This window comes from Tribolium castaneum, chromosome 2, assembly GCF_031307605.1.
Source record: "Tribolium castaneum strain GA2 chromosome 2, icTriCast1.1, whole genome shotgun sequence".
Classification (NCBI taxonomy): domain Eukaryota; kingdom Metazoa; phylum Arthropoda; class Insecta; order Coleoptera; family Tenebrionidae; genus Tribolium; species Tribolium castaneum.
In genome coordinates, this window is record NC_087395.1 from 24,737,882 (window position 1) to 24,752,905 (window position 15,024).

Here is a 15,024-nt window from a genome sequence, read left to right on the forward strand (position 1 = left end):
GCACCAATTGTAAAGGTATATCTGATGAAAACGTCCATTTTCATACGCTAATTATGTCGAAATTAGCAGAACTTGGACGAAAAAAACCAACACCGTTGTAATCGGCGTTTTAAAATTTGTCAGATTTGAAAAGTTCTTTTCATATCCAGAGTAATTGACGTGAAAATTTTTATGAAATAGCGTCAATTTAAAAAGAATATCTTGCAAAAAGATTGTTATGCAAACGCCGATTACGACGAGAAAATCGACACCGTTGTAATCGGCGTGCGGAATCTAAGTCCTTATTTTATCAATTGCGACTAACTCAAGGGACAAAATTGAAATCTTTTGGCATATGTCTATGTAAAAGGTTCCGGGGAGTCGATTGGTGTAGAGAAATCCGCCAAATTCTCGGTAGTTTTGACGTTATGTAGGATTTTAAAAAATCGGGAAAATAAAATATCTCAGAATCCATCCAACTTTCCTTGTTTAATTACAGTTATTTACAAAATTATAAACACACGCCTTATTCTTAGTTGAAAACCAAGTCCTTGTAATTTGAGAGGAGATAATAGTTCGAGACCCGACAATTCGTCAAAGTCCTGACCACAGTCATCCGATCAGCTCGCTCAAAATTGGCTTTAACAATCTCGTAATACCGCCCATCACTACAAAAAAATTACTTCCAACCCCAAAACCCTCAAACTCACCTCAAACTAAGACACTTCAACTTCAAACACTTGACCCTCAACGTATCAATCGCCTTCTGACTCTTATCCGAAAACCTCAAATTATCGGGATCCCACCTCAACTCCAACCGCTCCACATTGATGCAATTCCGGGCGATACTGTCCATCAACTGATCCACAAGGATATTGACACCGAGCCGCTCCTGCGTCCCCATGATCAAAATCCTGCCAAACGATCTCAAAATTTGTGAAATGCGACTTAAAACTCACTTTGCGTTGGTCAAAATGGGCAAAACCGTCTGCCATAAAGAGTCGGTTATGTGGGTCATTCCAGACAGGCTCAGGCCCCATAACTGGGGCCCATACTTGGACAGGAACTTATAGATCGCGTCCTCGCTCAAATTATCCGAGCTGTCGAGGTCCAAAGCGACCAAATTTCGCGGGTTTCCGGCCTCCATCCAGGCTTTTAGGACCGAGTCGTTGAAACCGTTGATTTGGCCCGCGCTCAGGAATCTGAGGCCTGGGAGGCGAGTCAGCATGTCCTGGAGGGCCTCAGTTGATAGATCTGTGGCGGTGATGTCGAGTTCTTGAAGCGAGCATTTCTCCCACTCGACTTGCATCAAATAATCGCTTTGCAAGTCTGAAATTTCCGAAATAATTTTGGGGGGAAAGTGTACTTGGGGTAGTACTTGTGCCGTTCATTAGGAGGCATTTGAGGCGACGACTCCTTTGGAACAGGGTTTTGAGGGTGGAACCGGTCACTTTGGCACAGTAGTTCACAGCCAGGCACTCAAGCTGCAATTAAGACTTAGTTTTGCGTCCAAATTTTGGCTGAAAATCAACTAAAAGGCTCGGAAAAGATCAATTTTTACTGTAATTTTTGATACAGATGACCAACCCTAATATTTCACCTAAACTTATTAAGAAAATCGTGAAAATGACTATATTTTGTTTTAAACGAAATAAGTGCCAGATTGTAATGATTTAAACTATTCCCAGGCGATTTGGCACGTTTTTAAGCAAGAAAAATAAAAAATAAAATGTATTCCCAAGCGATTAGTCGTTTTTGAGCAAAGAATAGTGAAAATATTTTTACCGAAAAAACCAAAAAAAAAATTAAAACTATACTATTCCCAGACGATTTGATGCCAAAATAATATGATTTAAACTATAGGTATTAGGTATTCTCATTCGATTTGGTTCGTTTTTAGGTGAGAAATCTTTGAAAATAACATTGAAACAAAGAAAAAAACTGATAAATTAGCGATATTTGAGGTGATTTGGCACGCAATTACGTTTAATTAAAAGGAATTAATCAAATAACAAAATAAAAAGAATTTGTTTTAAGCAAGAATTTTGGCAGTGCCAAAATAAAACGATTTAAACTATTACCAGGCGATTTGGTGCGTTTTTAGATAAATAATTCATAAAAATGAGCCTACTTTAATTAAACCGATGCCAAAATATCACAATTTAAACTATTCTTAATCGATTTGGTTAATTTCTAAGCGAGAAATCTCGACAAATTTAAAATTAAACAAATATCAAAGAATTAAGCAGATCTGAGGTATTTTCAGGCGATTTAGAGTGTTTTCCCAAACAATTTTTAGCTTGTTTTAAGCGAATAATTCGTTAAACTCAACCTACTTCAACCGAAATATATGCCATAATAAGAAAATTTAAACTATTCTCGCTCCATTTGGAAAATGAATTTTTATAACGAAAAAAGTACTATATAAAACGATTTCTACTATTCTCAGGCCATTTGGTTCTTTTTTAGGTGAATAGTCTTTAGAAATCAGTCTACTGTAATAAAACAGAGGTTAAAATAACACAATTTAAACTCGATTTGGTTCATTTTTTTATTAAGAAAGAACTTAACATCAATAATTAAAAAAAAACATTAAAATTAATGCCGAATTAACGGCATTTGAGGTACTCTTAGGCGATATGGAATGTCTTTAAACAAGGAATCGTTCAAAATCAACCTAATTAAATATTCCCAAGCGATTTCGCTCGTTTTTTAAGCAAGAAATCAAAAAAATGATTTTTTTAAACGAAAAAGTGGCAGAATTATAGCGATTTCAACTATTCTTCTTCACGAAATTAACATTGAAACGAATAACAAAAATCTAATTTATTTATTTATTTGGGCATCCTTGAAATTTCAAAAGAAACTAATTTGGGTGGAAAATTACAATTATCTAACGTTTTTCGAGCATTTAAGTGCATTTCTGGGACAAACACATGATTATTCGTCAAAAATAAAGCGAAAAATCGCGAAAATTAAGCAAATTCACATTTTTTAAGCACTTTTTTTGATTAAAAATTTAGTCCGTGCCTTAAATAGTGCTAAGCCAAGCTGAAAATTGATTAAATTTGGTCAAAAATAAATTTATTGTGCGTTTTTTAGTCTCATTTTTCATTGATAAACGCGAAAGTTTGTCAAAAATAAGTCGAAAAATCCCCTAACTGGTTCTGAAAAGATATTATTTTTTCATTTTTAGCGCGTCTACGTGCAAGTTTTTAATTTAAAACCAAATTTTTGTCCAAAATCTGGTGAAAAATTAACGAAAAATTTCCAAAATAATGTTAGTTTGAGCTGCAAATTCAGCTCCTTGGCAGTGTGTCTCTTAAAGGCATAATTCTACTCAAAATAAAAAATCAATGTGAGCGGTTGTTATTAAATACTTAATTTTATCTCTGTGAGAAAAATATGTTGTTTTCAGTAAAAACTATGGAAAAAATTGTTATTAGCCTTCAAAACGAAGATTAAAAATTAACTATATTCCTCGAATGTCGTTAGTAGTCATTACAAATAATAAAAAAAAATTAGCGACTTAATATTAATTTTATTTAAGAAATTGTAGAAAAATTCTTAAAAAATTACATGCATATCGAGAAAAAATAAGGAACTACGTAAATATTAGTTTTATTATTATTATTATTATTATTAGTTTTATTATTAATTTTAGCAATCTCTGAGTATTGTTTTCATTTTTTGAGCATTTTTTTGTCAATTATTAAAAAAATAATTCGTTCACCTGAATACAATTTGAGCTGAAAGCATCAATATGACTATCATCCACAAAATTAATCCCATACAAGTTAATAACTCTCAAATTGGGAGTCGCCGACTTGAGCTTATGCACATTGATAACTTCATAAATCTCCTCTTCCTCCTCCTCCACCTTCTCATAGGTCCCGATCAGGTGAAGAATCTCAAGCCCATTAATAAAATTGTAAATCTTCCGCATGAAGCCCTCCATGAAGATGACCTCACTCAGACAAATGCACAGATACCTCAACTTGGTCGGAAACGCTTGCAACTCGCTGAAATCGTGAAGTTGCATCGCTGTGGAGAAGTCCAACAGCATGTGAGTCAAATTGGGGCACTTGTTGGCCAGCTCGTGCAAAACCGTGTGCGTTATGAGCTCGATTGGCAGCTCGATGTAGCGCAAAGAAGGGCCGAAGCGGATACTTATCAAGGCTAAGAGCGACTCCAGAGAGCCGACATGGAGGCCCGAGATTTCTGGTCTCAGTGACACGTTTTTCCAGAGACGCGTGTCGTAGGCGATCATTCGCCACTTTTTGCACACTTTGGCCATGCGGCAGATCTCCTTGTGGCTCAAGTAGCTGAAAATGTGGAGCAGGACTTTGTCGGGGAGCTTCTCGATGGTCTGGAAGAGAAGTTGGGTGAGTTTTTAGGGCGTGTGTGTGTTTACCGTTCCCGCAAAGGGGCTTTTAGCCGCAGTCCCGTCGGTTAGGTACACCTGGGACGCTTCTAAGGCCAATTGCCCCCAAACATCCGGACTGACATCCATTTTTTACACTGAATTCACTCTCAATTACCAGCAGCTATTTACGTAACGTTCCCGCGAGTCTAAGCATTCTTAAAATAGATGCGGCTTTTTCAAATCATATTTCGGCGCGAATTCTAACCGTTTGGGCGACTTATGACCTTTCAAGATTTTTGTCGAATTATTAAAGTGTTGGCCTAAATTTAGCCATGAGTCAAAGTTGTCTTATTTTGTATTTTTTGAGTCAAAAAATTAGACAGTTATTCAGGCGTTCGCTCCTTTTTCGAAATTTTTGAACTTGTTAACTCTAAAATATTTCGCGGAAACGAAAAAAATGCGAAAATTGTTAAATTAAGTTCAAATAGTTGCTTATCTACTTATCCACGACAAAATAGTCAAATTGAATGGAAAATTCTGTTATTTTTGTTCTATTTTTTTCTAAAACTGGCTTAAAAATTACCAAATTAAGTCGAACACAGCATTTTTTTGTTTCTAGTGTCTTGCCACGTTTATGAGAGAATTTCGTTACAAATTAGTCGAAAAACAATCAACTTTGAAACTTTGCTGCTTAGTATATTTACTATGTAGGGACGTTTTTTTTTGTTAAAAACCTAAATTTAGAGAACACTTCAAAGTGAGTCAAAATTGACTTTTTTTTTTCAAAATTGTAGCACATTTTTTTCCACAAGTTTTTGTATTTCGGATAATTTTTTACAAAATAAGTCCACAAGTACTCAAATTATGCCTAAAATGTGCAATATTTTCAGTTCTTTTGAGTGTTTAAGCATGATTTTTGAGTTTTTTAAACTATTTTTATTTGCGAGATTCTGCTAGACCAGGCCCAAAAATCACTAATTTGGATCGAAAAAGGCATTATTTTCACTTTTTTGTAGCGTTTTGGTACATTTTCCACTCAAAAACTGCATTATTTCAAGTAACTTTGAGTAGGTAACTTACTATTTTCTTGAGCGATTTTAAAAAATCATTAAATTGAGTCAAAATTGCAAAGTTTGTTTCTTTTCGAGTGTTTAAGTACGTTCTACATTAAAATTAAAATTAAAATTAAAAAATATTTTCGCAAATATTTAAACCCAAAAATCGTGTACTTATATCAAAAATTTTTTAATTTTGTTTTCAAAATGATGGAAAATCGTAAATTTTATCTGAAAATTGCCTAATTAGTTAATTACTTAATGAATAGCATTTTTTTTACGAAATTACAAAAAATCGCCAATTTGGTCAAAAATTGTTTAATGTCTTTTTTGGGCCAAAAACTTGTCTAAGTACGTTTTTCAGTTGATAATTCGTTTTTTTTTTGGATGTTTTAGCACGTTTTATTGTCACAAATGTTGTCATTTCCACTAATTTCGTCACAAATACACAAAAAAATTATCAAATCATGTCGAAAATTGTGCCATTTTTGCTATTTTTGTCTTTGCTTTGCCGTTGAACCAAAAACTCATTTGCTCAGCGAAATTTTGCTAAATCTGTAGAACAAATAGCATTAAGTGTCTATCCACTTTTTGGAACATTTTTTAATCAAAAACATTATTATTTTGAAGAATTTTGAGAAAAATAATTTTAATCGCACTTTTGTAATCCAGCCCGGTGGTAGGGGCGTCATTTTTTTTATCGTGATTGTACCTTTTCCAGCAGCTTACAATACTTTCTAAGTCAAAAAATTGGCGAGATATTTTTTCTTTTTCGAGAGTTTTAGTCTGTTTTTAGCAAAAAACTTTGTCTTGTTAAGTTTTGTCAGAAATTAGGTTTCAAATAGCTGAAAAATCACCGAATTGGGTTAAGAATATTGTAATTGTTGTCCTTTTCAAGTCAAATGTTTACTCAAGCACTTTTCTGAAGCAAAAGCTTTCGCTAATCCAAAAATTTTTAAATTAGTAATTGACATAATTTTTATCTTCTTCGGGCGTTTGAGCGCGTTTTTTATACGAAAATTTTATTATTTCGTCAAAAAAGCCCAAAATATAACTTAACAATAATTGAAATACATACTGTTGGGTATTTTCTTAAATTGGAAAGTCAAAAAGTGTCTCTTAGAGTTAAGAAATAGTGGATAAATTCACAATAAAATGCGCTATTTTTTAACAGTTTTCTGTAAAACGAAAAATCTGCTTAATGTTCGGATTATTTAAGCAAGATTATCGTTCGGATTATCGAGGTTGTACTGATTTGAACACGACACTGTTTTTTTTTTATACTTAAATTGCTACAAATTAGAAAAGCTTTGCTTTGGCCAACGTATTTTCCGACTTACAATTTTTTTTGAGCGTCGGAACGAGCTGTTGAGGTCGTCCCGCGTGATGGCGGAGGTGATGTCGAGGGTGCCCCAGGCGTCCATCTCTGCCGATGTCCAACGTGCACTAGGATAATTGGCAAGGGCTTAAACCGGCTTAATTAACGGCGCGAGACTAATTGGGCGGCGAGTATTTTTGGAGGAATCAATCGGGACAAAGACTCATCCAGTCTTCAAATGCTATTTTCGCTTTAATGAGTACTTAACTTTTATGTAATTGTCCAAACTCTCAATTTAACACTCAGACAAAAATTCGAAAAATAAATCAACGAGACAAAGCACACCACACTTGACTTTCACTTGCCAAACACTAAGTCTGTTTTGAAATTAATTTGATTAACGTTTTTCTAGGCTGTAAGCCTATTTTTAGTTTATTGTGACTTGAGGAGGGACTTTTTGGAGGTTTGCGGGGCCCAGGCCCTTGATTGTAACGTTTCCAAAAACTTGCATTATACTCGTATTTATTTGTTGTTTGAATTTTTTTGGCACTGCTTGTGCTTAGAGGAGGAGGGATTTATTAATCATCGGTGGGAAAAATGCGCCCTTCTATTATTAATCGGGATAAAGCGCAATCAACTGTATAATGAAGTCGAAAATAGAAAGAACGCTTCGTCTGGCGCAAAGTTACATTCAAACCACCGGAAGCAATAAAATGTTTATTTGAATTGGTTTATAATAATTTTATGCCAAAGTTTGCATTCATTTAGGTTGATTAATTTTTTTAATTAAAATTTGGTATACCGGCAACTAGAATACACGGTCGTATAGTTGGTTGTATATCATTACTTGACAAAAAGCCAAAATGTTTGCATATTTTGCGTTTTTAGCATTCATTATTGAGTCACTTTTGCAACTCATTATCTCTAAATAGTTAATGCGTTGTCTTTATCTGGTGATTTTTTACGCAGAATTATAATTCTAATTTTACTAATTTGGCAATGTAAGTAATTAATTTGCACTAAATCGCAACAAAACGGTATTGCATTTTTATGCAAAAACATCTTCAGGTTTAAAAGTTTTAAGGGATTTTTGGGAAAATAAAAAACACAGTTTTAATCATTTCTTTATTTTTTTTATCTCTGTTAATTACATTGTAATTGTTGTAATAATAATTTCTTAAAATCTAAACCGGAATTAATTATTATCACAAACATGAAAATAAACAAAATACCACATGTCATTTACACCAATATTGCGCAGCCGCATTACACATGCGCATTGGTTCAATTAAATCCAATATTTTCCACCACGGTCAAGTTTAACGGGCGATTTTTTTTATAATACACGAAAACACAAAACAAAGTAGGCTGTATTTTGTAATTTTTGTTTTGTTTTCCTGTCTTTACTTGGATATGTTATGAAGAAATCACGATTGCTTGATGCAGGGGTTAACAGAAAGCGACCCTAGCTTTTGTTTAAGGAAATTGGAACGATGATGAAACTGAAAGTGAAATTTAATTACATCATTGCATTTTTGACAATTGTCAATCTCCAATTTTGATACAGTTTATTTAGAAATTAGTTTGATTCTGAATTCAATTTTAATTTCCTTTCTGCCTTTTAATAAAACAAAAAAATAAATAAACAACAATAATGTACTTAGGGTCTGTTTACAAAATTATTTTTGTATTTGCCTATATTAAAAAATTAAAAAATTTAATTTAAAATTAAAAAAATATAAATCGCCTGGTCTGACTTTTGATTTTTTGTTTTTTATTCTGAAGTGGAATTTGCTAACAATGTCTAATTTCTACAACCCATATTATGGAGAGACTCGGACGTAACGAAAATGAGTATACAGAGTGATTCTTTTCTGGCCTACGTAGAAAATATTTTGAAAATAATCAAAAACGTCCATAATTGAGTTTTTTCAAATAGAATAATCATATGATACTTATTTTTTTTAATGGTAATTCAAAGAACATATTTTTTAAATCAGTTTTTGAAACTGTATATTGCAAAAAGCTGGTTATCAAAGACGTTACCTCTCATAAATCACGTATCAAAGTTTTCAAAATTCTCAAAAAAATGATATAAAAATAAATTGTTAAAATTTTATTTCCTTCTCTGTTTTAAGTCAACAGGAAGGAAGCGTAGGTAACTACACAAAGTAAAGTAAAAGTTAATATGCGATTACCGTAAGAAATTTGGAAAAAAACACTAAAAAATAAAAAATTTATAGGATCATAATTTTGACATTTTAAGTTAAATCATTGATTAATCTGACAATTTGAAATGTCAAATTTTGTCGTTTTTCTCCAATAATTACAAAAAACAGCCAGCGGTCAGCCATTTTGTCCATTTTAGTGTCAAGGAACGAAAAATGTTGATAAAAGCTTAATAAACTTGGCCAGAGTTAAGAGGAAGCATAGACAAATCAATTTCTATTTATTTGATCAACAAACTGTCAATTCCCCTATCGCTCCCATCGCTGATAACCGCACTTATCTTTCGTTCCATTATCAGCATCACATCAATGCCAAATCATTATCAATGAAAGGGCTGCCACCAAGTGGTTCAAAGCCCTAACTTTATTACATAACAATCTAATAATAAACGAAAACAGCCGTTTTGTCCATTTGTGCCGTGGAGGAAATCCCGGCGTCCATCTTGTCATCGTCCCTGTCTCAAAATGGAGGGGAATCCATGCGTCAGCCAGTAAATAATCGCCGTCGCGCTCCTCCGTCATGTAGTAAAAGTGAAAACAATGCTGCGTTCGGTCCACTAACCTTTTATCAGTTGAAATTGTTTTGTTCGGCTCAATCTCAGAGTAGGTTAGTCGACAAAAGCGCGAAATCAGTGCTCGTGTGTGCCAATGGCAACAACCATGAACCTTCTGGAGCTGGTGGCCGGCCTGAACGGCGCCTTTCTGGACTACACCAGCGACGGCGTCGTCCCCGGATGGCTCTTCTCCATGGACTACATGCCCTGGCTGTGGGCCATGATCGGCTCGGCCCTCGTGGGGCTCAGCGGCGTGCTGCCCCTGCTGGTCATACCCATCGACCAGACGGACAACCTCAAGCAAGGAGGTTGGTTTTTGCGCGGGGACCTTGGGGTTATCACGATTCTTCGAACTCGCGTGAAGCGCAAGCAGAGCGAAAACAAAGGTTTTGAGGGATTTATGAGGGGGCTTATCGTGGTTCGGTAAATAACACGAGGGACCTTCGATTTATTTATTAGAAGGAAAGGTTACATAATGTGACAATGAATTAATAAGTGGCACGAATGCCGGCCGCTGCATGTACAGGGTGACTCAACTTGAAGGTCCAAAGTTGACATTTCCGGTCACACATTCCTTTCAAACCAATTAATTCGTACAAATTTTGCTTAAAAATCCACACAGAAGCAGTTTTTTGTGAATGGGATCTAAAAACAGCAGAATAATTCGAGTTTACTTACTGAATCGAATTTCTGAATATTTATTTATATTATATCTTAAGGTGCATCAAGTAGGTTGTGGGATTCTAAATGCACCTTTACTTTAAATTTAAAGTACGATTCACAAAAAACTATTTCTTTTCTTTCTTTTTTTTAATTTAAAAATTTGACAAAATGATGTTTTCGATTTTTTTTCAAATGTTTTTCTAATAGAATTGAAGTCGCACTTGACCTGACTTTGAATTTAAGTTGGCAACACATTATTCAATTTAACAGCCAATAAGTTTTTTTTTCATTTGGTAAATTGATGATTGATTTTTATTCTGGGTACATATTTTAATATATTGCCTTAATTTATTTTTATTTCATTCGCTTGCAAGTCCGTTTGCTCGGCTTGTGACCGTCCTCAACCACACTCTGCATTGCATCCGTTATTTTTTTCCCAACCGTATTATTCGCGACAGTTCCTCCGCCAGTCAAGAGTTCGCACGAAGCAAGTTTCTCTTCCAGTTCGCCGACAGGAAGCTTTTTCTGTTCCGATAAATCTTGCAAAAATTTAACAAAACTTGTCAGATCGATAGTTTCAGCTTTGAATTTTTCGAAACACAATTTGGTGTCTTCAGGCGTGATTTTTTTATTCAGTTTTGCGTCAGTGAACCACTGGTTGATCTGGTCGATGGTGATTTTTGAGTTCGAATGGGTCACAGCTTTGAACTGGTGTTCGATGTTTCCACAACCGGACATTTTTTCGCTGATTTTTTATTTCACATTGTAATTTTTGTTTGAGTTATTAGCTTTGACAATTGACATTTTTTATTGACTGTTATAATAAACTGTTGAATATTTGCGTTTATGCAACAATAATAATAACAGGTAATAACTCTGAAGATAACACCGCATTTCACGTCATTCCTTCATAACTTTCAGCCTTTGTTTCCTTTTATTGCTTTTCGTTAGATATCGTTCTATTGATACGAAAATGTCGTAAAATCGTAAAATCACCTTCAAGTTAAACACTCTACGAAATTTCATTTAATTTTTTTCAAATTCAAAATTACATAAGCAAGGAATTACAAACTTTTATACAATTAGTCAATCAGTTTCACGCTTGGCAGACCCGATTTTACTTAAAACGGCGGACAAAAACCCGACTTTTAAGAGCAACGACTCACTCTATTTATTTATTGCAGATTAGAATTAACGCTCAGTAAATTTAAATAGCATCACTTATCAAAATGTAACAATTTTTGCGTGATAATAGCATGATACAACGGATCATTTGTTCTGATTCAGTAATAAAGGGTGATTATAAGTGGCCGTGCATCAAGTTGCTTCGGCCCACTTGATGGGCATTGTACGAAATGACGCAATTTGAGGATGATTGACATTTACCCACTTGATTTGGCACCCTTGACAGCCGTAGAAATAAATTTTATGAAAATTGCATGCATATGGTCGATTAGATAAAGCCGGCACGTCCATGATAATTCATTGATGATTCGAATTACAAAACAATTCAGCCGTTGGAAAAAATGCATTCAATTGCTGCTTCCGCGAATATGACTTCAGAGATTATTCCAAGGCCGTGTTACGACTCCATGTGATTTCAATAGGGTCTAAATCTGGCCACTGAGGCGGCCACATTGCGTAATAGTCCAAACCCATCATGTCTTCGGCCTCTTAACGCAATCTCCTCACGTACCAGATTAGATTAACCCGTCTCGAAATATTTACTTTACTTTGTTGTAACCAAATTTTTGATTTCCAGACAGTGCGAACAAATTGAAGACGTTGCTGAGCTTCGCCGTCGGAGGCCTCCTTGGCGACGTCTTCCTGCACTCGCTTCCGGAAATATGGGCCAATGATGCGGCCCGAAACGGTAAGTCACGTGATTGGCCCTTCCGGCATTTGTTATTTCGCAATCAAGGTTCCAATTGAGAGAAATTAATAAATTATCAAGTTGTCCCCTGACGTTTGACATTTGTCGGTCATTGACTTCGTTACCAACCTTGCAAAAATTACTTTTACAGGAGGTCAGCCGACTACAACGACCGGTCTTCTCATCCTCACCGGTTTGATAGTATTTGTAGTGACAGAGAAGCTATTCACTGTGATAGAAAAACTGGGAGAGCGCCATTTGGCGCCCCCGGAAAACAACAACGTCAAAGGATACAAACATATCCCCGAGCCCAAGAAGCACGTAAGTACATATTGTAAAAACAATAGTGTTTTGTTTTTAAAGCTCTTAAATCCCCCATATTAATTGTTTTTTTTTTTAATTTAGATAACCGGCTATTTGAACCTTTTGGCCAACACAATCGACAACTTCACCCACGGCTTATCCCTCGGTGGGGCTTTCCTGGTATCGCTCCGTCTGGGTCTCTTGACCACCTTTGCCATCCTCGTCCACGAAATCCCGCACGAGGTTGGCGATTTTGCCATTTTGCTCAAATCGGGCTTCACACGATGGGACGCCGCCTTTTACCAGATTTTAACAGCTGGGGGCGGCCTGGTCGGCTCGTTCGCCGCCATCATGTGCAGCGGAGCCTCCAATTCAATAGGTAGGTGCAAATTTTAAAATAACTTATATGTCAATTATGCCAGATTTTTGAATTACAAGCTCCACATTTTTTTGGTCCTCCGAGCCGGATCTTTCCCGGGAGTTTCACTTTGATTGTGAATTTTAACTTAATATTAATAATCCGGCTCGGAGGACCATGAAACTGGCCAATTTGAATTTGAAAAAAAAATATTTAATCGAGATTAAACAACGGTTTTAAGAGCATTGCCAACTAGACCAGTTAAAAATCTCTATTGGGCCTAAAGTGGGATTAATTTGGATTACAGAGGCCCGCACGTCGTGGATTATGCCCTTCACGGCCGGGACGTTCCTCCACATCGCGCTGGTCACGGTCCTCCCGGATTTACTCAAAGAGGAGGACCCCCGGGAGTCACTCAAGCAGATCCTCGCCCTTATTGCAGGGATCAGTGTCATGGCCATCGTGACGACTTTAGTTGAGTGATAAGTGATAAGAATTCAGTTGCCATATTGTTGATAGTTTTGTTGTAAATTACAGTATTAGTTGTAATTTTTGTTTTCTTTAGGTAGGGCATTAAGCGAAAACCATATTTTTCCAGTTGTTAGCATCGTCTGATGGTAATCAGACTGAACTATTTTTGTGATATTAACATTTTTTCAACACAATATATTTTATTATTCTGTAGTACTTAAAGTGCTCTTATATATTTTATATCAAAATAAAACATGACTACGATGATATATTGTAAATAAAGAGCAAGAAACGACCTAGAAACTATTAATACCAGACCCGTCTGACCTCATTCCAATCAAAACAATGCGCATTTATCATTATCAAGGGTAATAATAAAACAAATTCAACAAAAAAAATTTTTATTACAACTTGATTTTCCGCTTTTTCGGCTTCACAGCTAACGGTCCTGGGATTTTGAAGACAGTACTGGAAAAAAAAATTAGTCCACGAATAACACAATTTTGAAAAAACATACTGACAAGTCGTACAAATCGGGCTAAACTTGCAGAAAACTGTAACAAAAATCATTAGCTGGGGCTTAAACCGGCCCACTTCACTCACTTGACAAACACACCGAACAGACGTAACCTATATCAATTAACTCCCGGTGGCAGAAACAAGCCGCCCTGTAGTCAACCTTGACAGGGGGCGGAAGCACCAATTTTTGCCGAATAGGCGGCTCAGGCAAAAACACCCACTGGAAATAATTCAAGGTTGGCAACGCTGGCAATGGATTTTTCACACGCCAGTGTTTCCACGTCTAGTAAAATATCACCAAATCTGGTGATTTATTTCTTAAAATGCGAACATTTAGCAAACATTTAATAGAATTATTTATTATTTCAAATAAAAAATCGCAAAAATGAGGAAATTAAGTAAAAAAAAACAAAACTTACGAGAAGATATTGTAACAGGCCTTGCAGTTGCGGGACTTTCAAGTACAGCCCCCCTGTGATATCGCAGCCTTGCTGCAGCAGACTCAAATGTTGGTCAAGGGCGCACACATCAATCACAATTCCCTGTTTTTGCGCCGTGAAAAAAACGTTCATATAATTCATATACTGCGAGGCGGAGTCTCCGCTCCCCGTCACCACCAAAATGCGGCTGTTTAGGACACACCCGGGGGGCTTCGTCCGCTGGATCCGCGCAATGTAACACAGGGCCATAGCGATCGCCCCTGCGAGCAGTGACTCCGTCACAAGAGTTGATTTTTCGGTGGCCAGCAATTTGGCCAAGTTCTGCTTGATTGTTTTCTCCACTGCCGTGAAAACCTCGTACTGGCCGTCGATTTGGCGCACGTCGAGGGGCTTGTTGGGGCCCGGGTAGATGAACTCGCTGGAGTTTAGGGGTAAAGACAGTGGGGTGGTTATGGGGGCACGTACCTGGTCTTGGAGTGGCAAGCCATCACGGCGAGCTTGTTTTGCGCCTTTTGCATTAAATGAGAGTTGGCGAACGCTATGACTGAGTCTATGCAGTGGGTGAGGACGTGGGGGTTGTCTCGGAGCATCTTCTGGCTGGGGTTACTGTCGACGATTACCACCAGGAGACTAGTCTCGCTGGTTGAGGTGAATTCGGGGGCCGAATCGGCCGGGATCTCCAAATTATTCATTGTTTATGTGCGGTTTAAAAGTGGGGTTATATGGGAATTGAGTGACGTAACTTGAGACACTTCCCGGCATTGGGGCCAGAAAGTTATGCAATATTTTTTTCCCCAATTTCCTTAATAATGACTAAGCACGGAAGTATTGGATCATGTGGTTTTTAACGCAAGTTATTGTACTGCTTGCCCAATTTATGTTAATCGTGTTCGGGAT

At 36.4% G+C, this 15,024-nt stretch overlaps 3 protein-coding genes across 5 annotated transcripts; 1 reads left to right on the top strand and 2 right to left on the bottom strand.

Annotated features, from left to right (window-relative positions):
* Positions 1 to 449: 449 nt before the first annotated feature.
* Positions 450 to 7,182, bottom strand: FipoQ (F-box involved in polyQ pathogenesis). Of its 2 annotated transcripts, none has more exons than XM_008200095.3 (6): positions 6,741 to 7,182; positions 3,713 to 4,348; positions 1,358 to 1,463; positions 939 to 1,308; positions 690 to 893; positions 450 to 647 (listed from the first exon to the last, which is right to left on the bottom strand). In XM_008200095.3, the coding sequence occupies exons 1-6, from the start codon at positions 6,822 to 6,824 to the stop codon at positions 512 to 514; spliced, it is 1,536 nt and encodes a 511-aa protein (XP_008198317.1). In that variant the 5' UTR covers positions 6,825 to 7,182; the 3' UTR covers positions 450 to 511. The 2 variants fall into 2 exon arrangements, with proteins under 2 accessions (XP_008198317.1, XP_975107.1); XM_970014.4 differs by lacking the exon at positions 6,741 to 7,182 and adding an exon at positions 4,394 to 4,560.
* A 2,147-nt stretch (positions 7,183 to 9,329) lies between these two features.
* Zip99C (Zinc/iron regulated transporter-related protein 99C) lies at positions 9,330 to 13,463 on the top strand. The gene is made up of 5 exons (XM_970032.5): positions 9,330 to 9,808; positions 11,926 to 12,036; positions 12,188 to 12,357; positions 12,442 to 12,718; positions 13,005 to 13,463. The coding sequence occupies exons 1-5, from the start codon at positions 9,595 to 9,597 to the stop codon at positions 13,178 to 13,180; spliced, it is 948 nt and encodes a 315-aa protein (XP_975125.2). The 5' UTR covers positions 9,330 to 9,594; the 3' UTR covers positions 13,181 to 13,463.
* An 89-nt stretch (positions 13,464 to 13,552) lies between these two features.
* On the bottom strand, positions 13,553 to 14,995 carry Tfb4 (Transcription factor B4). Of its 2 annotated transcripts, none has more exons than XM_970043.5 (5): positions 14,593 to 14,995; positions 14,107 to 14,545; positions 13,772 to 13,907; positions 13,686 to 13,722; positions 13,553 to 13,636 (listed from the first exon to the last, which is right to left on the bottom strand). In XM_970043.5, the coding sequence occupies exons 1-5, from the start codon at positions 14,817 to 14,819 to the stop codon at positions 13,573 to 13,575; spliced, it is 903 nt and encodes a 300-aa protein (XP_975136.4). In that variant the 5' UTR covers positions 14,820 to 14,995; the 3' UTR covers positions 13,553 to 13,572. The 2 variants fall into 2 exon arrangements, with proteins under 2 accessions (XP_975136.4, XP_064210884.1); XM_064354814.1 differs by having other exon boundaries at positions 13,772 to 13,970.
* Positions 14,996 to 15,024: the final 29 nt, after the last annotated feature.